The following is a 26,496-nucleotide window of genomic DNA, read 5'->3' on the forward strand; positions in this document are numbered from 1 at the left end:
TAAAACTATGAATGTTATACAGCAGATAAAGACTCTTAATATAATCTTTACAGAACGTGTAACAGACTCATTTTCCAATAGCACCCAACATGAGAAGAAGGGGCAGTGATAAAATATTAGATACTGTAGATACATTACAGGTGTAGTTTGTTTTTAATGGGTGAAAAAAATGGAATATGACAATAACAAAACATTAAATTTTTAGGTCATATCACCCAACCTCAGTTGTTTAATCATAAAATAAGTCCCAGCATCGTCAGAGGTCTTGGTGGTGTCTCTCTCTCTCTCTCTCTTTTAGCTCACACTAAGAAAATAGGTCAAAGACCTGAACCGGGTCACTTCATTACTGAACTATAATGAAACTTCAGGGTGAGATTATATTACCATAAAACCCTTTTGTTGTTTTTGGATTGGGAAGATTTGGTGAGGCAGAGAATTTGAGCTTTGTTGTGTAAGATATTGCATTTGTGTTTATTGATGACATATGGCCGAGCGACACACTGCCGGACTGACAGACAATAGGCAGACAAGCATTCAAAGAAAACATTCAAATTGGCTTCAAGTCATCAAAAATCTCGCAAAGCCTGTTTTGAACTAAATCCGACAGCAATAGAAGAAGCACTGGATTTGTTGCTCTGGGCTCAAATTATAAAACTTCACAGTATAAAACACAACTCATCAGGAAACACTGACTCATATGAAATTAACAGTGACTTTACAGTTAACAACAGACCCAAATCTACGGTGGCTGAAAGAGCTCAACATACTGAAAACACAAGAAAATTAAGACATGATCTTCAAACATCACATTAAGAAAAGAATCGGCACAATACAAATAAATAAAACTCAAGCAAATGAAGAAAAACATAATATGACATAAATATGCTGCAGCTTTAGAAAACACACAAACACAAAGTTACAACACAACAGGAGATCCTGTAAGTTAATTATATAATATTATAAAATATAATAGTTATATTTTCATGCTAGTTGCATTAGATTCAGTTTGCCAAATAGCTTCCTGTATGAGAGTTTACATCACGTATTGGGAGGAAGTGGCTTTTATTGTGAAAAACCCATGACATACAACAAGAAGACTACTATTAGCTGCAGCAATGTTCACAACAGGCCTCGTGCACAACAATAACACATCCTGGTTTTTCACAATAAGAGCCCCCCCCCTCCACCACTGACTATAATGCAACCAGTCTGATTTGAGCTGCCAATGTAACTTTCTGTTGTGCTGAAGTAGCATTTCTATATTTGCAGCACATTCCTTTTATGCCACGTGTTGTCAAGGTAGAAAAAGTGTTTCTTGATTTGCTTGATTTTTCAAACAAAATGTTGCCTGTTTTGTCACAGTGGTGAAGAAATTTCCTTCATTTGCTTGTGTTTTAAGTTGCAGTCAAAGACGGCGAAATACACACAAATACCAATCTCTGAAGGTTTCTCCCACATTCCTTATGCCAGTGTTTCTCAAACACTAAATATTACTAACTTTAAATTACATATTTTCCTCATATTTTGAGTATTTTCAATCAAACTTTTGTAGCATTTTGATAGTATCCTGGGTTTTCAGATTAAATAATTTGAAAATAAAATTCCTCTGTATACCTCTAGATGCAGCTTGCGTACCTCCAGTGGTACACACACCATAGTTTGAGAGTCAGTGCCTTATTCTTAAAATAAATAGATATTAAAAACACAACATCTTCCATCGTATGGCACATATGGATAACAGTGAACATACAGTATAATCCAACTGCGGGTTAACAACAGGCAGCAAGAACAAAAACAACACACTAAGACAACAGAATACTGAATACCTGAATCAGGTAGATCGGGAATGTACCGAACCCAACGCAACTGTTAACATTTCTATGTGTGGAATAGAGTTTACCCACCTTTTTAGAGTAATACAGAATAAATCTGAGATTATTTCTTGGTTTGCATCGTGCTCGCTACATTATAAAGTGGACAAACGTCTGCATCAGTCTTGATATTTGTTTGTTGTGGTGTTTGTTTACCTCATGAGGGTCGACTGCAGGCATGGTCACAAGTTTCCCACCTTTTGGTTTTTAGTTTTGCTTTCTCGCTGGGTTCACTTCAAAATCTAGATTTCATTTCCAGAGGGTTTTTCTTTTTTTTTTTGTTAAATCCAACTCTCTGAAGTTCTTAGTGGCCAATCAAAGCGGTCCAATCAGGAAAGTTGTCGATCTCTCCGGTCTCTTTCGGCTGTTGGTCTCCGTGTGTCAGAGTCAACTTGTAGCGTAGACGCACCTTTCTCTGAGGGAAGGAGGCAAAGATGTCAGATGGAGAAAGTGAAGGAATAAATAATTAAATTCAAATGAATACTTGCCACATTGTGCTCCTGGTTATCCAATTTATCACTGACTCTAGTTTTTATACACGTAATTAATCTCAACTGTGTTCTTATTCAATGCAAAGGTTATCATCCACTAACTTCACAGTTAACTATAATTTGGACAGTGTTAAATGTCTAATTCAGAATAAACTGTTGTTTGCTCATCTCATACACCACTGCACCACAAAAATAAAATATAACCGTAAGCATAAAACACACTGAAATCTAATGGTTCTTGTATACAAGTACTGAAGTTCCTCTGTTTAATGTACTGTAAGTAATAGTGAAGTAAAGCGTTACATCAATCACTAACATGATAATTTAGAACTCACCTTCTGAGGATTAGCCAATAGGAGGACTTGGGAGATGGCGGGCGGAGGCAGAAGAGGGTTGTAAGGAGGTAGGTGTGTCCCTGAGGCAGGCTGAAGTTTCACTAACATGGTCTGCAGGAGAGGAATGAAACTCACAATCAACTGGATGCTTGGGAATGTGCATAAAATGTAGAAAATAAAATAAAGAAAAGTGTAAACAATAAGGTGAGCTGACAAATGTGAAGTGGCTCCAGGAGGTGGCGTCAGAAACATGATGAACTTAAACACATAATTTTATAAAAGAGTGTCAACCTATCATCTGCTTGAAACACTGATGCTGCTGCTTTAACACTGAGACACTACCAGCAGGCCAAAGGTGGTCAAACATGGCACTTTGTGTGAAAACTGATCGTGTCTTGGATTATTTTTCCAATTGGAAGAACATGAAAGACCACAACTGACTAAATTATTTGCATGTTTGATCATATTCTACAATTCATCTGTTAATTTCTCAATCTAGAGGATGTTAAAAGTAGAAAAATACCTTATATTTGTTTACAATCATCCTAACTGTCTACAATTTTACTAATTTTACTACATTGGTCTGTTCTGTTCACACATCTATTGCACATCCTCTGTTGCTCTTCCTGAGGTTTCTTCCATTTTTACCCGGAAAACAGGGAAAAAACCCAAACAATTACATTTACAGTGATATAAAATGTAGGAAAACAGCCCATTCTCACCAATGTCTAGGATTTAGTGACATCTAGTGGTGTAGTTGCAAACTACTATGTATAAAGCTACTATCATGTGTCAAGTAATAACTTTTGTAATTAAAAGGCCAAAATTACTTTGGCTCAGACTCAGAGTCTGAATATGAGTTTGGAGTTTATTACCTTTGGAACGGCGGCTTGAAACACTAAGTCTTTTACTTCGAGGGCAGATGTGTTCACTGTGGAGATGACGACCACAGCCACATCTGGATGACCCGGCGGAGAGTCTTTGGCAAAATGTAGAGAGACATGGATCCCTCCCTGATCGTACAGCGTGATCGGCTCAAAGTGACCTACAAACAAACAAGGAAACAACAGATATTTAAAAACAGGATATCCAGAAGGCTGTATACACAAAAATGAACTGTACTATGAAACAAAGTAAACCCAGCTGTTTCAGCCTTTTGGGAACATACTGGGCTTGATGGTCTCCATTGGAACAAAGACGTTTTTCAGGACTGTCGAGGGACACGAGCTCTCCTCCAATTTCACTGGAGATCCCGATACTTTGTTGAATTGTTTCTGTGTCTTGGATGGTGATTCTGTAAACTGTTCACTGTGAGGGAGTGACCTGAGAGAAGGAAAAGGCATTTTAATCGTTATAGTAATAAGTATGGTAAATGACTTCCATGTTCCCAGAATGCATTTACACATCCTGGACTCAACTCCTGACTGATAAAGAATTTATGAGGCAGAAACGTAGTTACTTGCAGACACTTGACAATAACTTGAGAATAACAAATATTTATGTATCTTTTTATTTTACATAAAGTACAGTTGAACAATAAACTTTATTATCTGAGATGACAGTCGGTGTAAATATATGATATAACAGTACATTTTAGTTACAGTTAACATGAAATTGTATTATTTTAAACAAAAACAAAACGAGATCAGTAGGCAGATGTTATTATTATGTAAGTTTCAATGTGGGCAGTCTTCCTATTTACAAATGTACTTATGTTAAGTAGAATTTTTAGCTCTGAACTAAATAATGTATAAGAATTTACACCCAGAGTCTGATGATTATCTATTAACCTCCTTACAAAATCATTACCTGTGGAGTTTTACATCACGTCTTCCCATTGTGGCTTTTATTCAGAGCACAGTCAATAACTGGCAGAGGAAACACTTTTTTTAATGTTATCTATACATATATATGCCACATTTAAAGTATTTTCTCCAATGGTTTCTGGATTTAGGATTTTAAGAGTCTCCTTCCTTTTCTTCGTCCTTACCAAATGTTAGTCCCATTCGGTGTCGTACTGCTGCCTCCACATCCACGGGCTGTCAACAGAAGCCCCCTGCCTCCATTCTGCTCAGCGTTCTTCATCTGAACCTCTCCATTAAGCTGACAGAAAAAGATCAACCGTGTTAATACTCTCCCAAATAAAAACCACGGTAACACTTTATATTAAGGTACACATATTCCCTATTAAGTAGATGCTTATTAGCATGTATATTAGCAGCATATTCAGTCTCTATTAGTCATTATAATGCACTTATTAATGCCTTATTCTGCATGACCATATTCTACAACTACTAGGCCATTTTCCTCAATAACCTCCTAATCACTGCTTATTGATAGTAAGGAAGGAAGTTGTAGCACATGAATTACAATCTTGCTTAGTATGGATCTTATGATAATACTCATTCTCTCTTAATAACACTTTATAAATGTGGTCTAATGTAACAAAACAAAGAACTAAGTGTTAATAGTGTCCAAATAATTTAAAATGAAGTCTTTCTAACTCAGAAAATGTTCCCCATTCTAAAGTGAGGTTTTGCTTAGTTATGAGCAACTTAAACTGTGATAATTAAAAAAAAAAAAAAGTAAAATATTTTTAATTCAAGTTGAAGTTTAAGAGTTCAAAGTCTACTGAGCAATATATCTTAATTCATGTACAACAACTTCCTTACTTACTATCAATACGCAGTAATTAGGAGGTTATTGATGAAAAACTAATGCAGAATAAGGCATTAATATGTGCTTTATAATGACTAATTAAGAGTCAAAGTGCTAATAAGCAGCTAGTTAATGGCCAATATGTGAATCTTAATATCAAGCAGTGAACCTTTATCTTCACATCCGAGCCTTACCTGTAGGAGATCTTCATAATACGACCTTGAAGTCTCTTGAGTCTTCTTTGAGACCAGATTATCGAAGTCTGTAAGTACAGGACACCACATCATTACATAATGAAACCTATTGATCACCATCAGAGAGCTGGAAATAGGTACAAATCCAGGTCTACCTAATTCGTTGAGGTCCTGGTCAGCCACTGAGTGGAAGCTACTCTCCAGAAGAGAGGAAAACATGGGCGAAGAGGATTCGAATGATGGTGGTGAGTCAGCCTTTCTGTGTGTCTGTGGAGAGTCCAGTGCTGACAGGTCGATTAGGTGGTAGCTTTTAATCTCTCTGGGACTCGTTGGAGCTGGAGGAACAAGAAGAAACAGGATCAAATACAAGCAGAACAGAGAAGAGTCAAACACGAGGTCAAGGTGTTCTCCACAGGGAGTAAAAAAAAAAAAAAACCCAGGCCTACCTTTATTTTTACCCTCCATTTCTTCCTCACTTTTACTTCTCTCTCTTCCACCGTTACACTCCCTCTTCCCCACTCGGTCTTTGTAGGCACTAACTACAAGCGTTAGCTCGTCGTTAGCCGCCAGGACCTGAGCCAGAGCTGCGTCGTCGTCCATCGTGTCGCTGGCCAGGCGGAACAGGCTGGGCCTCAACCGATCGCAGCGCTCGTACAGGGTCTGCAGTGAGAGAGAGAGAGAGAGAGAAGGTTCAAATGTTGAGTTACACTTCCACACAAACACATTCTCCTTTACAGATGATACTGATGGGAAACGTGCAGCTCTGCTCGGACCAAATATCACTTTCTAGTCTTAAACTTCACTTTGAGCTCTGGTTTGAAGAACGTACCATGTTTTCTTAAATAAAAGACAGGTCTCATATAATGGCTGGAGTAAAAGTGAAGTAGAATTTCATATAGTAGTACATTATTATAGATATTTTTAGATCTTATGAAGACAATTCTGTCTAAAATCTGGACCTAAAACAGGTGAAGAAGTGCAGCAGTAGTAGAATTAAAACCTGTTTTTAATCCAAATGAACCTGTCTAAAAACGGACTGTATCTTCAAAGAGCGGTACGAGGTGTGTTGTGGATCTAGAATTAAGAAAAAAGAAACCTGACTCCAGAAAATACTGGAAACAAATACATTTGAATACAGGCGGCAATATTCTTACTGCACTGACAAGTCTTTGCATGTGGTTAGAGAAAGTATTTAGGTTTAGGACTCAGGGTTTTGTATGTAAAATCTTTATTTGTAAAGTAACTACAGCTCTCAGATAACTGAAGTGCAGTAACATTAAAGTCATTTGCTATTTCCCATTGAAATGTACTGTAGTGAAGTAGAAAGTGGCAGAAAAATTTAAATACTCAGGTTAGGTACAAGAACCTCCAAATTATACTCAAGCTCAGTACTTGGGTAAATGTATTTTCCACCACTGGTATTATTGTTGACAGTAATAATAAAAAAGCCAGTAACAGGCTCAATGTGTTAAGTGCTTAGAACAGAAGATCACAATAATATCACTATAAAAGGTGAAAAATTAGAGGAAATAAATTGGTAACTTGCAACTGTAAGCCTTAATATGATGACCTTCAGATGAAAGCATACAGAGGTGAAATCTGATCTAAATTGTGTTTAAAAGTGGAGGTTACTATGTTTCACTATTGCTTCAACAGCATTTACTATATTTCTCTTTAAAGCAGGCCCTAACTTCACCTTCTCTGACGGTGAATGTCAGCGTAACGTCCAACGTACCTTCACGTCATCACTCGGCTGTAACGAGGTTCCGGTGATCGTGTGCTCGTCCAGTAGCTCTCTGAGCTGTTTGGTGCAGCTCTCCACCTCCTTCAGAGTAGATTCCCGCTTTGATGCTTTCTCTGCTTTCTCCTGCTCCTAAAAACACACACAACATAAACACATGAATACCAAATTCACACAATTACAAATGCACGCATCGCAGAGACGACCATCACGGCACTCCTCACCTCTTTCATGGTGCTTTTAATGAGTCTGTTGGCAGTTTCCAGGTCTTCAGGACGGCCACTTTTCAATAATCTGGCTAATAGCTGATGATAAAGAAACACATTTTAGGATGAAACTTAACTATAAAACACACACACGCACACACAAACACACACACACACTTACCTGGGCCTTGTCCTCTTGGTCAAAAACAGATTCTGTGGTTCTTTGTGGTGGCGGCGCCATTATTAATGTGTCTGAAAGTTTGGGATCATTCTTTACAATACCTGAAATAACAAAGAAAGGAGCATGATGGTTTTAGTCTTGAGAGAAGAGACATATATCGTCTATACTGTTTATATATTGTCATATATTATATTATTATAAGGTACATACTTAGGCTCTTTTAATATTATATATTTTTTTTTTTTACTTATATGTATATACCTATATACACATTTATTGTAATATAATTATTATTTCTATTCTTTAACCTTGTGTGAACACCTTGAGCAACTGTAACAAACTAGTCCCTAGTTTTCAGGCTTTCCAAGGCACGTGGGAAGTCTGCCTCATGCTTATTATATTATGGTATTTTTATTAAATAAATAATATTTTATTGCATTATTTACTATATTAATATGTAATATTTTATATATTACCCACAAACACTAGCTATCATTATTTAATCATACTATATATTAATCTGGTGTATGCTGTTATAGTAGATGGTGTCATATTACTCTTACATGTACTTTGCTGCTAAAAGTCACAAGACTGTGTCTCTTGACTTGAAACAGCAATGTTTTCCTTTTTTAAATATACTTCTAATTATTTATTTTACTTTTTAACTCTTTACTTTCTTTTACCATCTCCCTTCTGGGGATCAATAAGGGCTTATCTTATCTTGTGTATCTGTAAAATGCTAATATATGATGCACGAACCCAGCTTTAATTAAAGTGTTGCTCAGGCTATTTACAGAGTTTAAAAGGACACATTTTAAATTACATGTATAAAATGACTTCTGAGCACAGACTTTGTGTTGGTGTGTTGTGTCCATGTTGCATTCAGACCTTGTTTCTTGAGCATGCAGTAGGCTTCCTGAATCTTGGGTTCTTCTTTAAGCCAAAGAGTCCAGCCGTACAGGACCTCCGTCACTCTGTCTTTAACTTTCTGTGGAGTCCACGCGCCAAAGTACTGCTCAGGAAAGATCAACATCAGAGTCACTCCTCAGAAAACGAGTTTGACATTTGATTGAATTACCAATCTATTACTTATCTAGGATCAGCCGTACCTTTGGTGTTAAAACTTTGATGAGCTCGTTGAGAAAGCGAAACTTGGCAGCCTCTTTGTGGAACCTTTTGCCACAGTTGTTCATACATGCCTCAAGAACCTGGAAAGCACCAAATCAGAATAAATCATTACTAACAGAATCTTCTTCATCAAGTGAAAATGAAAGAAAAAGAAGTCTTTTGTTCTTACTCAACACAAAAGAGAGAGAAAATAGATTTGTGACAGCACGTTCACGGTTAACCACCTTTAAATGTCATATGACATGAGGCACACGAACCTCCAGAAGCTTCTCTGGGTTACATTTTATAAGAGAAACACTGCAGCTCTCTTTAATATATGGATGACAAACTGCATGGTGTCACAGAAGATTAAAACGCTGATAAAATCCCTCATGTCACTTGAGGCCCATGTGATAAAAGTTAGTCACAGATATTCTTCACAGGACCGCCCTCCTCAGGGTTAAAACAAAGACTTTTGTTTTTCACCGAATGGTCCGTAGCGTTAAAGACGTTCTGATAAATGCTGAGCATAACCCATGAGAAACAGCATTAAATTAAAACAAATGTATACTGCGTGTCGACACAGACACCAAACAGGGGAGGTATTGCTTCTTTTCGTGACTGACTTGTTAAAATGAAGACAAAATAACATTTTAAATTTAAAAAGGATGGAAGAATTAGTTACTTGTTGCTTCTGGGAACAGATAAATATGCAGAATATTTGCTTTACATATAGAGATGAAGAAGCTGATTACGTACAGTGAGAGCCTGCAGAGCCTCTCTCTCCTGCGGCGACTGGATTTTATGGGAAAGAAGACGAATGGCTACCTGCGGACTGGAAGCAGAAAATTAAGATTTAAGTCACATTAAAATGCCCGATATAGATCGTGAGCAAAGAACATGTTGTGCCACCATAAAAAAAGGAGTACTATTTGCATAGCTTCCACACATTGTCATGCTTGAGTAAATCTAAGAGAAATGGATGAAAACATTAACTTACATTGCACTATATTTAGACATTATAATACGTTAATAAGGAAAAGGGTCAAAAGGGGAAAAGGTGCTGCTGAGTTCTTCCTCTCCCTCGCACGATGGTGTAAGTGAGAAGCTGTGATCGCAACATGGATGTGAAGCAACTCTTTCTCAAAAGCCACAGTTGCGTTGAAGCAACCCTGAGAACTTCAGCTCTGTTTCAAAAACCTGAAGATGGTCTGAAAAGCCACGCAGGTTTGTGTGCGAGTGCATAATGAAGGTATAATTCAAAAAAAGACTGAGTTCAGCGTACCCATCAGTCTCTTGGTTGACGAGCTGGTAGAAGCCCTGGATGCAGTCCCATCTGTCCTCCTGATTGTTTGGGTCTGTGGCCTGGCCTGCAACAAAGACACCAGAGGAAACTATTTTTTATAATGTGTCACAATTAGATCAAAGGCATGCAAATATATGCATATAATAGTATAATGTAAAGAAGAAGTGAAAGTTAAAAAGACAGACCTACTGGGATTACACTGCATATGCATGGTACAGTACTAAGTAATTATCTATTTAAAGCGGGAAATGCATAATAATCTCCAAGATTAGTAGTTAGTTTTGTTCAAACAATGGTCCAAAGCCCACACATTATTGTGGTTTTGCTTAATCAATTAGTTAAATGATAATCAAGTATGAAAACAGTTGATTAATTGTCAGCCACTCTACTAACTGATACCATAATTTAACTCCTATTTTAAGATAATGCTACTTAAGTATTCATACTGTGGCTAGCTTTGGAGTTTCCCCCACTACATGTATCTGTTGGGTGGAGTTACTATTTTACTTTAAAGATTCAGATGTTGCATTGAACATGATAATACTCATTAAATATTGCTGATTTGGGAGTTAGAAAGTGTGTGTCTCCAACAGTGAGCCACCTTAAAAACGAGAATTTAATAAAAAGCAAAGAGAGGATGATGACGAGTGTATGAAACCTGAACTAAGAAGCCAAAACTTTGGATTTGAGGCTTTAATATGCAACTGTAGCACTGATAGTTTAAACCCCTCAACTGAAAAGACAAGTATTCACAATACTAGTTTTAATATTTTAGTCCATTTAAGTGAATTTAAATCAATTTTAACTTACACTTTACTCGTATATTTTTTAAATGCAGGTTTGTGCATTTCTCCGTCATTTTCTTGCTATTTTTTTTTACCCCAAATTAAAATAAATAAATGACAACAAACACCTCAACAAATGAACACACTTTTCTGCCAGAGTGCGCGCGCACAGCAGGAGCACAACCACAACACACACACACACCCGCTCGTCTCGTGTGCGCGCACGGTGTGACCAACTTCCTGTACCCAACTGATACTTTTCTCCACAATGTCAAACTTATTATTTTCTATTACAATAACTTTTAGAAAACGAATCGACACAATGAAGCATGAACTCGCAAATATAAGGCGTCAGCGAAGTAAACCGACAGTTAATCTGACGTTTGTGCATTTGAAGGGATGACGAGGATACGTTATGTCGGATATCAGCAAAAAAACAAACAAACAGCTTAAATAAAATAAACTTTACGCTGTTTAAACTTACTGAACAAGGACTCTAAAGTTGCCTGGCTGTCACCGGTCGCCATTGTCGTCCGTCTCCTGCAGCTCCAGAGATGTTGAGTTGCGGATCTGTCTGAGTCTCTCTGAGGGAAGCGGAGGTGTCAAACGGCTGACATGTGACACTCACGCCCAGTCACACTCCTGACACACACACACACACACACACACACACACACACACACACACACACACACACACACACACACACACACACACACACACACACACACACACACACACACACACAGACCCTCCTCCTCCCTGAAAACTCAATATATAACTTATATATATCAGCACTGCGTTGGGAAGTGGGCAGATGGTCAAATTAAAGTGCTTATAAACAAATAAAAAAATGTAAACAACTTATATATAAGATGTGGGAAAGTCACTAGGCTGCATTTAAAGCTTTGAGTTACATTTCAGAGGCAAAATACTGTACTTTTCTTTACTCTAGGTTTATAAAATATAACGTGTTGTTCTAGATTACACTAAAAATAACAACAAGTAGCTTATAAGCACATCATAAAATACCTGCGCAGTGGTAGAAGAGGTACACAGATATTTTACTTACCCAAAAGTAACAATACCACAGCTTAGTCCTGCATTTTAAATGTTACTTTAAATAAAAGTACACAAGTATTAGCATCACAATGTACTTTGAACTGTAGTAAAGTAGAAATATAGTTGCAGAAAATGGAAATACTCATATATAATAAAACATACTGTACTTCTAGTACAGTACTCGAGTAAATGTAGGTAGTTACTTTCTACCAGTGCTTACATGTTAATGAACCTGTAATAATACTTAAATGTTATGTGACAGTAAAACTCACTGATGCTGTGTAATGGCTACTTTTATCTATAATTTAATGACATTTAGCTGATAATGATTATGTCTATATATTATGATTATATTTTTTAAAAGCAAAAATGTTTGTTATTTATTGTATTGTGTGTTTGTAAGTTTTTCTTATGGATGTACAACACACATCTGTCTGCTGTAGTTCGTTACAAAAAAACGACTTTCCTGAGAAAGCACAGGAGTGTTTGCATAAAAATACCCAGGTACTTCCCATCCTTGGCCTCCTTATGTCACCTGCTCCTGTAACGCCTCAAAGCACTGAATAAAACAAACAGACCATATGAGTAAAATCTCTTTTTTTATAAGATATTTGTAGTAATTCAAGTATTGTTTCAGTTATATGAGCGCCGTGCAGTTCATTCATCCAGGGTAGCAGCTCCTGTCTGCATCGGGTTCCCAGCAGCCTGTGCGGTGACAATGCAGTCTTTAACTAGTCTCTGAAAGCAGCACAAGTTTCTGCAATCGATGGCTGATCTCCGCGGGCCCCAAACACACCATCAGCTCAGCTACACTGGGACCTTGCTGCAGGGCAGAAAGAGAACAGAGGATCAGGGGTCAGTGAAGTCATGCAAAATCAAAACCAGACAGCAAGAAAACAGAGTAAACCTCTCAGAAGTAATCAGAATTTATTTCCTCTTTCCATATTCCCTCTCTGAATATCTCCAAGGTTACTGTGGTGAATGAGTCACCGTAGGCTTTCTGAGGTTTTAGTCATTACTATCATTTCAAACGTGCTATTTTAGAGTTTAGCTTAGTCTTGCCATGGAGAGAAATAAAAGAAAAGGGACACATACAATAGTCCAACAAGGATCTTAGACTCTCTTTTTTCATGATTACAGCAAAAACAAATGAAGTGGAAAAAATACAAATTGCAGAAATGAAAATTACAAGTGAGCTGTAAAAAAAAAAAAGGGTACAGAAAGAATGTTATTAGTTCCTCTTAGTCAAAATGATCTTAAAATGAATGATCTTAAAATACATGACCCTAAAACATCATAGTGCAGACACACACAGACGCATAAGGCTCAGAAAAACAAACATTTTAATCTTTGTTTGATTTGTTAACTCACAGTTCCTTTCAGTCTCGGTGAGACGCAGACCGAAAGGCTGTATCTTATTGGTAGTGTGATTTCAAAACAGTGGTTCTGGATTCAAGTGTCCATCTAATGCTGGAAAAGTTTGATGACAGCAGACTTCATTCAGATCATTTTATTCAGACATTGTGAGGACTGGAGGGAACTGTAAACCTGGGACTGATATTGGGACTGTCTGAACTACGGCTCTCATTATAGCATTAACATTCTGTAAGACGAGTGTCTCACGATGGACAAAGAAAGTCACACATTCTTCTTCCTTGTCATAACTTGGTGACTACAGTACCCACAATGCAACTCAACCACAGACAGTTTGGATTCGGATGTGTTTATGCTGGTAGTAGCCACTGTAGCCTCGAGTCGCTAACCTCAAGCAGAGTTGAGGGGCGGGCTGCAGAGGTCTGTTGAGCTCACTTGATTTTCAAACTTGCAGTATTTCTCCCTCTGGAGCAGCAGTACTCCACAAGATCTTTACACAGACTTTAAAGTGTAAAATAAGTGGAGTTCGCCTTTAAAATAAAAACCCTTTATTTTATGTTTGAGTGAAGCCATTGGTTGGGCCTTTATTTAACAGCTAAAATATAAACAAAAGGCAAGATGCAGCAAGAATTCAGCTCAGCACGTTACAGGCTGATCAGGCTTCAAATTATACCTTCACTTAATCTGTAAGTAATTGAAGCAACAGGTTGTAGAAAAGGTCAGTCACACGCAGCAGAGGATGTGAGGGATACCTCTAACATAGCTGCTGATGAAGCTCTGGGTAAACGTTAGCTTGAAGTTACCACCTCTCCTTAACCAATTTCCTGTTTATATTACTGTCTGGACATGATGTCTTCAGGTACCTGCAGACCGCTGAGAGCCAGACGCAACAGCTTCATCACTTCTCTGTATTTCGTGGCTTTAGTCTGCTTAGCGAGAGCCTTCAGATCTTCACTGAGTCGATCCACTGCCAGGTCCTCACCTCGCTCAGCCACCAATCTATAACGCAGAGACACAGACATGATCATAAACCTGCTACAACAGTGTAGTTGAAAGGATGAAGCATGCACTTGTCAACACTACATACTTCAGCACTAATGAAGCAATGTGCTCTGCGTCTGCAGTGATCGCTGCCACCTGCTGGCTGGAGACAGAAGGACGCACCCACAGGTAAGAGAAAGTAGGACTCACAAGCTCTTTAAGGGAGCATATGTGACCCTGTAGAGAGAAGGGGAAGAGAATAGTTTCAATATAACTGTGGAGGCACAGGAGCAGTATTGAGAAATAAGAGTACAAGCCACATCTGAAGAAGAGACAAGTGGTAAACGTCTAAATGGAAAGTTGTTGGGCTAGAAATCAAGTATGTATGTATCTAAATCCCATCAAGTCTTTGAAGGAAAAACCCAGATGACTAAGACCATTTGCATTTTGTCAAGACCATGTAAATGTCCAAGCTGAGAACTCAGTTACCCGACTGGTATTCAGTTTTATGGCTTCCACATACCAGAACATTCAAATCAATTTATCAGCCTGATATGAAAATCCTCCCATATTTCCTTTTTGCTCTGGACTGAAAATAAACACACAGCACCATCAACAGGACAAACACACATTTTTCATGCATCTACCAGTTTGAGATGATAACATGAAACATACACACAGTTCCTGGGTACACTGGCTACACTCAGACACACTCATATAGTCAGAATCAGCGGGCATCAGGCTGTGCAACAACAACTTTGCTCAACTTTCAATTTAAGCTATATGTTGTGTAGTTAGGCATTAAGCCTGGTTAAGCATGCTGAAAATATGAACACATTGTAAAATGATTTGAAATAAGGCCCAATATACCTCAAGTTAAATGCAATACATAAGAAATACTTAAATAAAAAATAAAAAATACTAAATAAGCAAATTAAATCTCCTCATCATAACATTGGGAATAAGGGTATCAAGGAAGTTTATCCAATATGTTTCCCTTTGGAGAATAATTCTGCCCCTAGTGCCCTACTGCAGTGAAATTGCTGGCACCTTAACATGGTATGAATACATATTCATAAATATGCTGTATGGTTACCTTACGAAGATGTAGCACCCGTCTGATATAACCCTCGTGTAGTACTTCCTTATCCTGGATCTCGGCTGTGTAGGCCTGCTGGATCTGTCCCTGCAGATCTTTTATCAGCATTTGGCACTGCTCCTCATCTTCAATACGGTGTAGTAGGTGAATTCTGCCACAGTCAGAAAGATTGTAGATATATGAACTCTGACCTTTACAGCCATGCTAGCATTAGTATGAGGTGAAAAGGTTTGACCAAAAGGTGGCAGCAGAAGAAGCTCATGATGAAACCAAAGGGTTTGTATTCTGTGCAGTGGACATGGAAACAATTTTGGGACTTAAGAGGTAGATGAGAAAACTGGTAACACTCTTATTTTGATCACGTAAACACAAAGCTACAGCCGGCAGCCGATTAGTTTATCTTAGCATAAAGCCGGAAAACAGGAGGAAACTGCTAGCCTGGGTCTCACTAGAGTGTAAACACTTTTTGTGGTTTTGGGTGGTTGTATACTTGGGTATTTCCTAGCTGGTACAGTGACTTCCTGAAGTCTGTTTCCATCCTTTGTGCAAAACATTAAGAGTTCATAAGTTCAGTTAATCTATCACAAAATGCAAAAAATCCAGTATATCCATTCAAAGCCACTGATATGCTCAGAAATGGGAAGAAGTAAGAATCTTTTATGTCCTGTTGGTAACATGAGAAACATGAAAATACAGTACAAAACACACACAGAGAGAGTCCTAATTACCTGTTGAACTCTGGTAGTTTTTCCAGGTCTAACAGAGCAGAATGTGTTGTAATCTTTGAAGGATTAAACTCAGAGATCAGTTCATCTATCCTCCGCCCAATTCGATTGCCTGTCAAGCAACATAAATCATTTAGAAGCATGTAATTGTTCTCATATCATAGATATATATTAAATAAGCTATGCAATATATGTGTGCATTTAAATACAGTTTCTTTACATCACTTGGTTTACTCCATCACTTACTGCTGAATCCAGATCCACAGTTGGTTGTGATATCCAGCAGAGCCTCCGGCAGGACGCCGTCTCTCTGGAAGCGTTCGATGAATATGTCCCCCTGCCTTTTGGACAGTTTGCCGCCGTCTTTGTTCATCAGGAGCGGCAGATGTCCGAAGGTGGGCGGCCGCCATCCAAGAGCACGGTACATGAGGAGATGTTTGGAGGTGGAGATGAGCCACTCGGACCCTCGCAGCACATGGCTGATCCTCATGTAATGATCATCCACTATGTTAGCGAGGTGATAGGTGGGAAAGCCATCTGCTTTTATTACCACAGGGTCTCCCTCCACCTAAAAAAAGAAAAAAGAAAAGAGGAGGATCAGAAGATAAATGAGTTTTTTGAATCAAGTGAGTGAATTTAATGGCAAAAGTGCATAAAAACAACAAGAGAAAGGTAGAATTGATCGTCGATGAGTGACCTACATTAAAACTTGACCGATACTGGCATATTGCAGACATATTGGTATCATACCGAAATCGGCGTATATGTGTCATCTGATATTCGCCGATATAAGGCTTGTAGTTTTTACAGTCCTGATGTTTTCACAGCTATTCATTTTATTTTCATTTATTCTTTATTTTCTCAGTGTTCATTTCTAGAATTGGTTGACAATGTAGACTATATTTTAAATTATTTAACATGTTAAAGAGAGTTATGTGTGTAAGAAAGCAGCTTTTTGCGTATTATTGCATAAACATTGGTGCAAAATCTGTTTATTTTCATTCCAGCTCAAAAATTCACTATATCAGCTGCCATTTAGGTAAACTGTGATTTTTTTCCGCTCAAAAATTGTCATCGGTCAGGTTCTAATCTACATCATTTAGTGTGAAACCCACAGAACAGAGTGGAACTACAAACCTGACCTTGGCCACCTCGTGATGACTGAATCCAAAGATCAGATCCTGAAAAGGCTCGACACCTTCTTCCAGGCGAAACCTGATCACATGCGGGACTCCTTGCGCCAGTTTCTCCTGCACCTGCTTAGGCTGAAGGTGACGACACCTGTTGTCATACCTGGGAAAGAGAGAGGGGAAACAGCCAATTCCTTACTTCTGACAAAAGCATCCTGATGTCCTTGTTGTACATTATCTTCAAGCTTGTGAGAATATGATGAGTTGAAACTGTGTATATATATGTGTGTGTGTGTATATGTATTATCTAGCCACCTAGGTGTCTGTCCAGTCCTTAAGGCCTCTTTCTTGAGCAGGTCAAGTCTCTGAGTGCTGCAGAAACAGTAGTAGGCGTGATTGCTCTCGACAAGCTGCTGGGCTATCTGACCGTAGAGATCTAGTCTCTGAGACTGCAGGTACGGACCCACCGGCCCACCGCGACGAGGACTCTCATCAGGAGGTACACCTGGAGGTGACAGTGAGTTTAGGTAACTTTCTAAAACAATGGGGACATAATACACCATTGAAACATAACATTTCATTAAGATAGTCTATTAGTCAAGTGTTTTCTTACCGGCCCACTCGAGCATGTCCTCTATGGACTCTGCAGCTCCTGGTACCAGCCTGCTCTGATCAGTGTCCTCCAGTCGCAGGATGAACGAGCCTCCATACTTCTTGGCAAATATGTAATTGTAGAGAGCAGTTCGAAGGCCTCCAAGGTGCAAGAAACCTGCAGCGCAGAACATTATACTGTCAGAGCATCAGACTGCTGAACAATGCAATACCGGGTCAATGTGCAACACAATGTTCAATACATTATTCTGGATTATTCACTCATAATCTGTAACATTAATTTCATCATTTACACCTGCACTTGTCCTACTGTGACGACAGACCTGCAGCTGCACTGACTTCAAGGGTTTGGTGTTGAAGGAAAGTGTCTGAATATACCTTTTTCACAGCAGCCATTCTGACATGTAACAGTAGGGCAAACACAGGTGTTAGCAGTGATAATAATTACGGTTCAGTTCCAGTCAAGTCTATGGACTAAAATGCCAATATGCGGTCCATGTTTTACATCCAGAGACAGTTAAACTAATAAATAAACCTGTGTAAAACTGATTTAATCTGGGTTGAAACGTGTTTTAGCAGCATATATCCTGGATTACAGTGTGCGGCACATATCAGTGGAGCACCAGAACTCATATAAACCAAGGACTGTTTAGAAAATGACCCGAGGTGTGTTTGATTTGTTGATCTATGAATGGAAACACGTGTAGTAAACAACCAGCACAGTGATACTGAGCCCACAGTTAACCTTACAGCTCATTCTGACTCTATATATTTTGGTGGAGGACCTTACCTGTCGGACTAGGTGCAAACCGGACCCTCACTTCACCCTGAACCGTGGAGCAGCACCGTATACCGGCGGCTCTCAGCCGGAGTTTACCTGCTGTGTGTCCGAGCGCTGTCAGAAAACACCTGTGAGTGAACAGCATGCTGGGAGGCTTCATATGACGTACAGCTCGCTACCGTAGCTTGGCTCTCGTAACCGTTGACGACCGTTACTGGAACTGCATTTCGATAGACGACGACGGCAACACACAACGCTTTGAATGTTAAGAGTTGTCCCCTCACATGTAACCTTAATGTTAATGTTATGAAAGTTCAGCAGCATTTGTTCGTTGTTTGGGTCAAACCATGATGTTGTTTCCTCTTCATCGATACGCGACCGGAAGATGAATTGCGCATCCTCACAGCGCATACTGCCACCCAGCGGTGGAATAAACCATTATCATTTAAAAGGGGTCATAAAAATCTGGTGTTTTTGAAGCTTCACCCACACTTTGGACTAAAAGTAATTAAATCTCGGCCTGTAACACATCATTTGGGACCTTTTTAAAACATTTAAAGTCTCTTGTGAGTCCCCCAACTTTATGAAGTATTGGAAAAATATTCCTGCATTCAACTTTGTGAATAAACTCCACATGTAACCATTTAAATATTGTTTTGGTTGTACATGTGACATGTTCATTATTTTATTAATTATTATAGCACTGCATACAGCCCTGGGTGGTTACGGATCACATGTAACTGAGTTATTCAATTCAATTCAATTTTATTTGTATAGCGCCCAATTCATAATAAAAGTAATCTCAGGACACTTTTCAAATATAGCAGGTCTAGACTGTATTTATTTACAGAGACTCAACGGTTATGCAATCAGGATACCAAACAAAAAGGCACAAAAAAAAGTCACATTTAGGAAAAAAAAGGATTAATATATAGCAGGATTACGATTTTAAAATAGATTTTTATTTAAATACTGAGCAGAGGAAACATTGTTGATGCTAGAAATCTTTCCATTTTCCAGTTTTTCTGTTTCCATTTTCTTTTCAAAGGTTGTTCTGTTGTTTTATAGATTACAGTTAATACTTCTTATTGATATTTGATGTTTTTGGTGGTAATTAAATATTATAATACTTGGATTAGGTTACTGACTACATTTTTTAACAGGAAATTAAGAATTGGATATCAGATTACATTTTTAAAATAACTCTCCCAACTCTTACTGTAGATGTAACAGAATATAGTCAGACGGTTATGTTTTTGGAGATTTTACTGGAGAAAGGAGTGGACTGGCCAGGAGTTTGGCAGGAAGTAGGGGATGAAGAGTAAACCTTAAGTTGCAGACAGCTTGTTGGGGAATGACTGAAGAATGGGAAGCGACTGAAGACTTTAGGCTGGAAACTTGTGGACCACAAGTCAGATACACGGCTGTTAATATCTGAGATGAGGTCAATCACTCACAGGCAGGCGGCCAGAACAACAACATGCAGCAACTGTAAGTTTGGTGACTCTGGAGCAATGAAAGGAAGCTGGGGATTAATCATGAGCATGCAGAGAGCTGAGGAGCCACCGAGGAAAACACTGTGAAGAAAACACTGAGTCATTTAGTCACATGTTCCACCTCAAGAGTTTCTATAATCATTAAAGTAGATAGTTTTTTGAAACAAGGTTACGATAAGATAATAGTATAATCACACTGCCCATCATCAATACATTCTTTTTTAAGAGATCTAAACTTAAATCATCATAATATAATCTCATAATAATGCTAAATGTTATTTTGTTTTCTAACCACTTGGCAACAGTCTGTAAACACAACACTGACACTTCAGAACCTTAATTAAAGTTGATATTGCCAACGTGTTAGTGAATGATTTAAAGTTCACACAACCAGTCTTGTTTCTGGCCACCTGATGAAAGTAAATCCAGCACCAGCTCTTCTCTTAGCCTAGTTTTGGTCTCCACCAACTCTAGCATCATATTTAGCATACAACATCTAACCTCTCTGTCAGTGTATTTCCCAACATGTCAAACTATTCCTTTAACAACTTTAAAATGCTTAAACATGTATACATTTTACACACACACACACACACATATGACTGAAATACTAAAAGTGTCTTGTTGTGAGCATACTGGGATTTACACTTCTCCTTTATCTTATTATGAGTAAACTTAAGTTTATTTGAATTTGATTGTTATTAATTCATAATACATTGCTGGAGGTGTGTTTGCACTTTGTCACCCTTTATACTGAATGAAGGGCTTCCTATAATAATGACTTCAGTTTGTTCAAAGCCTCCAGTTAACAAACCAGTTGAACTTGATCTGTGTGTACATGCACTGGTGTGTGTGTGTGTGTGTGTGTGTGTGTGTGTGTGTGTGTGTGTGTGTGTGTGTGTGTGTGTGTGTGTGTGTGTGTGTGTGTGTGCGTGTGTGCATATCAAAGTCTCACATTTCTCAGCTTGTGTTTAGACTCTGCCACTGTGCTGTTTACTGTCCACATTTTGATTTTATGACAATTTTTCTGCTTGTTATTTCTTATTTTAAGGCATTTAACCAAATGTCAGACAATCCTGTAATAAATTATGAGACATATTAGAGAAACTTATCACTTTGAAAGCATTAAAAAAGATCTCTTTCTTACCTTTTAAACCTTATTCTGGTGTCTACACATGATACCTGATTTGGGTGTGGTACAAGCTTTGTTTGAATTGCCCTGACAAGCTGCTTAAAAATCCAAATAAATCCCTTTTAATGTTACCTTCATGTTATTTTTCTGCACAATTTGGGACTTGTATGGCTGCTGTCTAAGTGATACAGAGCCAAGACAAAGCCAGAAGCTTATATGGGCTATACATCAAAAGGGGGTGGGGGGCTTAACCTACTCAACATGAATCAAATGTAACTTTACACTTTGTGTCTCTTTCTTTAGCTTTCATTGCTCTCTTTCTCATTGGCATTGGTCTACAGAAAAGCTAAGAATAAATGTACACACATGACTCCACCCCCCCCCCAGCCAACTTTGTCCTGCCCCCTTTTGTTTTCACATAGGAGTCAGCCACCATCACCAATGTCATCATCACAAGACAACACACCCTTTACTGGTGCGCCTGTGTCTCAGGTGTCAGGAGCGAGTTACACACCAGCACTTTACAGCACCTGAAGGAGTCCAGCGACTAAAAAAGATTTGGTAAGTGATTCTGCTTTGATTTCATTTTATTGGATGGTCTATTTTCCTGGACAAATCTGTCAGTGCTAACGGATTCCATCATCAATGTTTAATGTTATCTCTTAAGATCGTATATGTGCACCTGTCTATCCCTACTGATTGATGTTATAATATAAACAATATGTCCTTGATAGATTTATAGTGAATGCTGGTCACATAGAGATAGATGCATTCAGTTACGGAGGGAAATCAGTGAGGCAATCACTTAAAGTACCATAACCTGGTCCTTTTATGTCGTGTGTGAGTGTGTACCTCTGGCAACAACACGCCGTTAAGGGATTTGAGCTGTGGGAATAATTATTTCTGCCTCATTAAATTGGGTTAGCATGTGCTCAAACCTGTATGAGGTAAGAAGAGGCCTAAAAATGTGACTTTCTAGATAACGTTTGGAAAAAGGAATAACTAATGCAAAACATTAGCTGACAAAATGACTTGACTTGTGACTGCAGTCAACAAAATGTTCTCAGGGAGGAAAAAACTGTGGCAGAAAGAAACATTCAGACCTTTTATTTAAGTAGAAAACAGCAACATCGGTGTATAAATATTCCTTAATTAGTCCTAAATACTAAATAATTCTTATATTCTTATCAAGTATGAACTGAAAGAATAAAAAGTAAAAGAACTCTTCCTTTCAGAGTGTTATTGTTATTGTTTTTGTGCTATTATTATATAATTATATCTGATTCATTAATGTGTACACAGAGTCACTATATGTTATACAGTGTGTTATTATATAGTATTAGTCATAAAGTTTGTAAGATGTTCACATGTTTTGCTTGTACAATCTTTTGAAAAGTAACTTGTAAATATAAGTAATAAATCATAATATTGTTGAATTTCCTCTTGAAATACAGTGAAGTAGAAGTATCAAATCCTCAGGTTAAGTACCTCAAACCACTTGAGTAAATGTTCTTCGTTACAGTGTTTCTTTTTATGTGTGATCTTTTACATTTTCGCACTTCAACCATAAACCTAAAAGTAACAAAAATGTTGTTTTAAGAAAAGAAAAAAACTGTTTTAGTCCATCAAAGGTAAATTAGATATCCTGCAATAACGAAACATTTGTAATTTGTAGTTCATAAAGTGTAAATTAACATTTAAATTAAAAGTGTTGGACTGTTAACCTCTATTGAAGGACTGTGTAGCTACATGTTATGTAGTAAAAATCCTTACAGTCCCCATTCAATTTTATACTTCTTCTTACTATACATACTGTCATATGGATCTAAAAGACAAAAATATCTGACTGGAGGGAATATTATATATATATATATATATATATATATATATATATATATATATATATATATATATATATATATATATGTGACATAATTTAACCAGCCTTATTGGACAAACATCTTTCAAATAGTTTGGCACCACTTCGGTTGGAAATAACAAATTAGTCTCAGAGAATTGTGTTTGTCTTTCAGCTGCCAGTGTGTGGAGAGGGAATGATCCTGAACAAACACATAAAGTGAACAAACTCTTTATTCCAACACAAAGATGTATGGTGCAATATGTATCTCTGGATAAATGGGTGAAAGTGTTGCGAGGGAACTGAGAGGGAGTGTGTGTGTTAAGCGAATGGTTAAGCGTTAAAGCGGCACTAATTTATATATTTTTATTATAACAATTAGATCAAATAACTCACACGTAATGTGAAAGAAGTCGCTCGTAATGACGCAGTGAGTCTTGTAGTCTATTGGATCATTCGTTTTTACAGTCTGCAAACTCCATTCTTACCACCTTTGTTTCCACCCGCAGTAATAAAAGCTCTGACAGATCCACTGTACACTACACCAGCCCAGCACCAAACAGTAAAAACACACAAAGTTAATGACGAGTTGGTGAAAATATGAAGCATCAAGCAAGCTCCATATATTTCTTAGAGGAAAGTAAATATTGAATAATAATAATAACTTTATTTATATAGCAGCTTTTAAAAGTAGAGTTTATAAAGTCATCTGATGGACAGAAAAAGTACAAACAAATGCGTATGTAATACTGGGCGACATGCCACATGAAGTAGTATACTGGTTTTAATTTCCTGTATATTCATTCTTTATATATACCGCCATACTGGTGCACTAGCTGAAGCAAGTGCTGTGACTCATTTGTTTCCTATTTGTGCAATTTTAAAAATATCGCTTTGAATACTTAAATACTTAGATAGTTCATCGTGTTAATACAACTAATTTATTTAGGGTTAGGTTTAAGTTCTGTTTTTACTACGTTGTAGGAAAAAATCCACAAAACATGATATTTAATCTTAAAATATACTCTGATACAACTTTTTACTCATACTGCACAGCACTATATGCTTATTTAATTAAGTTTGGACAGTCACCAACTTGCTAACTTACTAGTTACAATGGTAACATTATTTTAGTAGAGTGGCTAGCTATAGCTATCTAGCACTATAAAAGTCATCACTTCCACTCTTTACAGTTCTTAGTGGCATTCAAAAAGGGGAGATAATAGAGGATAGAGTTAGAGATAGAGATAGAGTTTTACGGTTGAGTCTTATGACAAAAAAAAGTGTATTAGTCTTTATTTATTATCAATTAACTTTGACAGAAACTGAGAGATATGAGTTAATTAGCAACAACATAAGAAATTGATAAATATTAATCTTTAAATCGTGGGTTTGAGTCATTCGCCTCAGTGAGATATGTTCTTGACTTTTGCACTATAAGCTCCATTTTCTTGTCACACACTGTCTGAAAGATACTCAACACTGGTTTTTAAATGATATCGAGCAGATAATCTGTCATATATGAAGGCATTAGCAATGGATACTGTGAGTATCATTGTCAAACAACATAAAATCTTTGTTCTGGTAACATTTTACAGAATATATATCTACTCTTTGTATTCATTGTTCGTAGGTGGAAGGTTTAGAGTTACTGCATTCTTTGCACTGATGCCTCCATTGTTTCATCTTCTTTCTATCGCTATGTTAAAGGTCACTTTATGCCACTGAATGTAAAATATCTTACTGCCACTCCCTGATTCCTATCAGCCAGCAAAACCACAGGCATCAACCTTGACTTAACAATGTGCACTGATGTTAAACGTTGTTGACAGCCACTGGACAGCATGTAAAAAAAACCCTAAATTTATATATATTAAACTTTTATATGGTGTGATTTCACAGGAGCAGAAAGTGGCCTGGCTCTTTGATAAGGATTACATACCATCAGTTATTTTACAATGTACTTGCTAGTTCTCCCACTAATATGATTGGTGATATAATGCTTTTTGTTTTTGTTGTATTTTTGAGTTTACTTTAAAAGAAAGACCCTTTTAAATCAGGTTTATAGTCCACCTGCTTGTTGGTGTAGTGGCTGATTATATCATCTGCTTTCTCTGATTCCCTCTTCCAGTATATTTCTCCACAAAGACGTCTCGTCCCCATGAGACTTGTCACATCATGAGATCACGCAACCTATTCCTATTGGTTTACTTCCTGGCAAGCTGCTTTGGTAAGAACAGATTATGTGTCTTTTCTCTAAGGAATAAGTGTCAATGGACAAATCCACCCATAAAGGACAAGGCTGGTGATATTCTATATTTTCGTTATTGTCAATAAATGTCATTAAAAGACCAAAACCAACAATGAACAAGTGTATCCTGTTATTCCTCTGTGCCGTAGAGCTCCACGATTGTCCAAAAACTATTAAAACATATCAAGTAGCCAGTAAAGTGGCATGTTCCTTCATTACAATGAATTGATGATCTTGCAAACATACGAATAAACTACTTCATATATACAATACATGAGGATTAATTCCCTAGTTAGTTTTGTCTTTTTAACTGGATTTACTGACAATACAAAAATAGAGAGCATTGTCAACATTATCCTTTAAACACACAGCTTTTCTTGCCCCATTTTGTTATGCAGCATTATGTTTTTTCTCATCCTCCCTGATATGTGGGCAAAAACAGGTATTTGGGAAACATAAAATACATACAGTGCAGATAAAAATTAAATATAATAGCTGGAAACACTCCTGTGACACAGTTTTAATGTCAGTTTTTGTTAAAGTTTGGACCATTTTAACACTCAACAATCAGAGTAATCTGTTGTAGGAAAAGAAAACATAACATTTACTCCTTAATTGACCATAATGTAATTATCTGTATCACTACTGATGCAGCTCACGTCTCTATTTAAAGTACTGTAGGCTAGAACATAGATGTCAGCTTTAACAATGAACTTTGTCTTCTCCTAACAGGGCCATCAAGTGCACAAAGGTAAGATCAGAAAGCTGAAACAACAAGTGGACACAGTGACACAACAATTTTATTACAAACCCAGTGAAGCATGTTCTTTTCTACTTGCTGAGATTGTACTGATCTATCTTGTCTTTTGTCTGTAAAACGTCTTGTTGCTTCACCAATGGAAATTTACAGAAATGGAACATGCAGTACAGCAGAAAACTGTGGTCAGGTGAGTGAAACTGTCACACATAACTTATGTTGATGGATTTGAATTATTGATCATAATCAAAGCTAAGGGTACAAACATCATACTACTGATATTATCTGTTTTAGAAATAATTTCTCAGTTCTTATCTGAACAACAAATGATAGAACAACTTTTAACAAGTTATAAAGTTGTCC

General features: G+C 37.5%; 3 protein-coding genes across 52 annotated transcripts in view; 1 reads left to right on the forward strand and 2 right to left on the reverse strand.

The window, feature by feature from the left end:
* Positions 1 to 443: 443 nt before the first annotated feature.
* On the reverse strand, positions 444 to 12,384 carry LOC127355572 (ADP-ribosylation factor-binding protein GGA3). Its single transcript, XM_051386617.1, has 16 exons — positions 11,360 to 12,384; positions 10,070 to 10,154; positions 9,544 to 9,619; positions 8,787 to 8,885; positions 8,566 to 8,689; positions 7,678 to 7,778; positions 7,515 to 7,595; positions 7,285 to 7,422; positions 5,996 to 6,209; positions 5,705 to 5,884; positions 5,550 to 5,617; positions 4,688 to 4,800; positions 3,866 to 4,020; positions 3,573 to 3,742; positions 2,698 to 2,808; positions 444 to 2,286 (listed from the first exon to the last, which is right to left on the reverse strand). The coding sequence occupies exons 1-16, from the start codon at positions 11,400 to 11,402 to the stop codon at positions 2,176 to 2,178; spliced, it is 1,869 nt and encodes a 622-aa protein (XP_051242577.1). The 5' UTR covers positions 11,403 to 12,384; the 3' UTR covers positions 444 to 2,175.
* A 135-nt stretch (positions 12,385 to 12,519) lies between these two features.
* ears2 (glutamyl-tRNA synthetase 2, mitochondrial) lies at positions 12,520 to 19,033 on the reverse strand. The gene is made up of 10 exons (XM_051386624.1): positions 18,649 to 19,033; positions 17,860 to 18,015; positions 17,562 to 17,751; positions 17,259 to 17,409; positions 16,363 to 16,684; positions 16,120 to 16,228; positions 15,389 to 15,542; positions 14,399 to 14,529; positions 14,175 to 14,310; positions 12,520 to 12,760 (listed from the first exon to the last, which is right to left on the reverse strand). Exons 1-10 carry the CDS (start codon positions 18,797 to 18,799, stop codon positions 12,665 to 12,667), a joined length of 1,596 nt encoding a protein of 531 aa, XP_051242584.1. The 5' UTR covers positions 18,800 to 19,033; the 3' UTR covers positions 12,520 to 12,664.
* Positions 19,034 to 21,695: 2,662 nt separating this feature from the next.
* Positions 21,696 to 26,496, forward strand: part of mslnb (mesothelin b) — a 50,637-nt gene continuing 45,836 nt past the window's right edge. For 49 of the 50 annotated variants that reach the window (XM_051386545.1, XM_051386546.1, XM_051386544.1 and 46 more), the window contains exons 1-3: positions 25,257 to 25,355; positions 26,109 to 26,127; positions 26,287 to 26,323. In XM_051386545.1, coding sequence (XP_051242505.1) covers positions 25,304 to 25,355; positions 26,109 to 26,127; positions 26,287 to 26,323 — 108 coding nt within the window. In that variant the 5' untranslated portion in view covers positions 25,257 to 25,303. Of the gene's footprint in view, positions 21,829 to 25,256; positions 25,356 to 26,108; positions 26,128 to 26,286; positions 26,324 to 26,496 lie in introns of those variants that run through there. The other variant, XM_051386510.1, reaches the window with a different exon arrangement.

Source organism: Dicentrarchus labrax, unplaced genomic scaffold (genome assembly GCF_905237075.1).
Source record: "Dicentrarchus labrax unplaced genomic scaffold, dlabrax2021, whole genome shotgun sequence".
Classification (NCBI taxonomy): Eukaryota; Metazoa; Chordata; class Actinopteri; family Moronidae; genus Dicentrarchus; species Dicentrarchus labrax.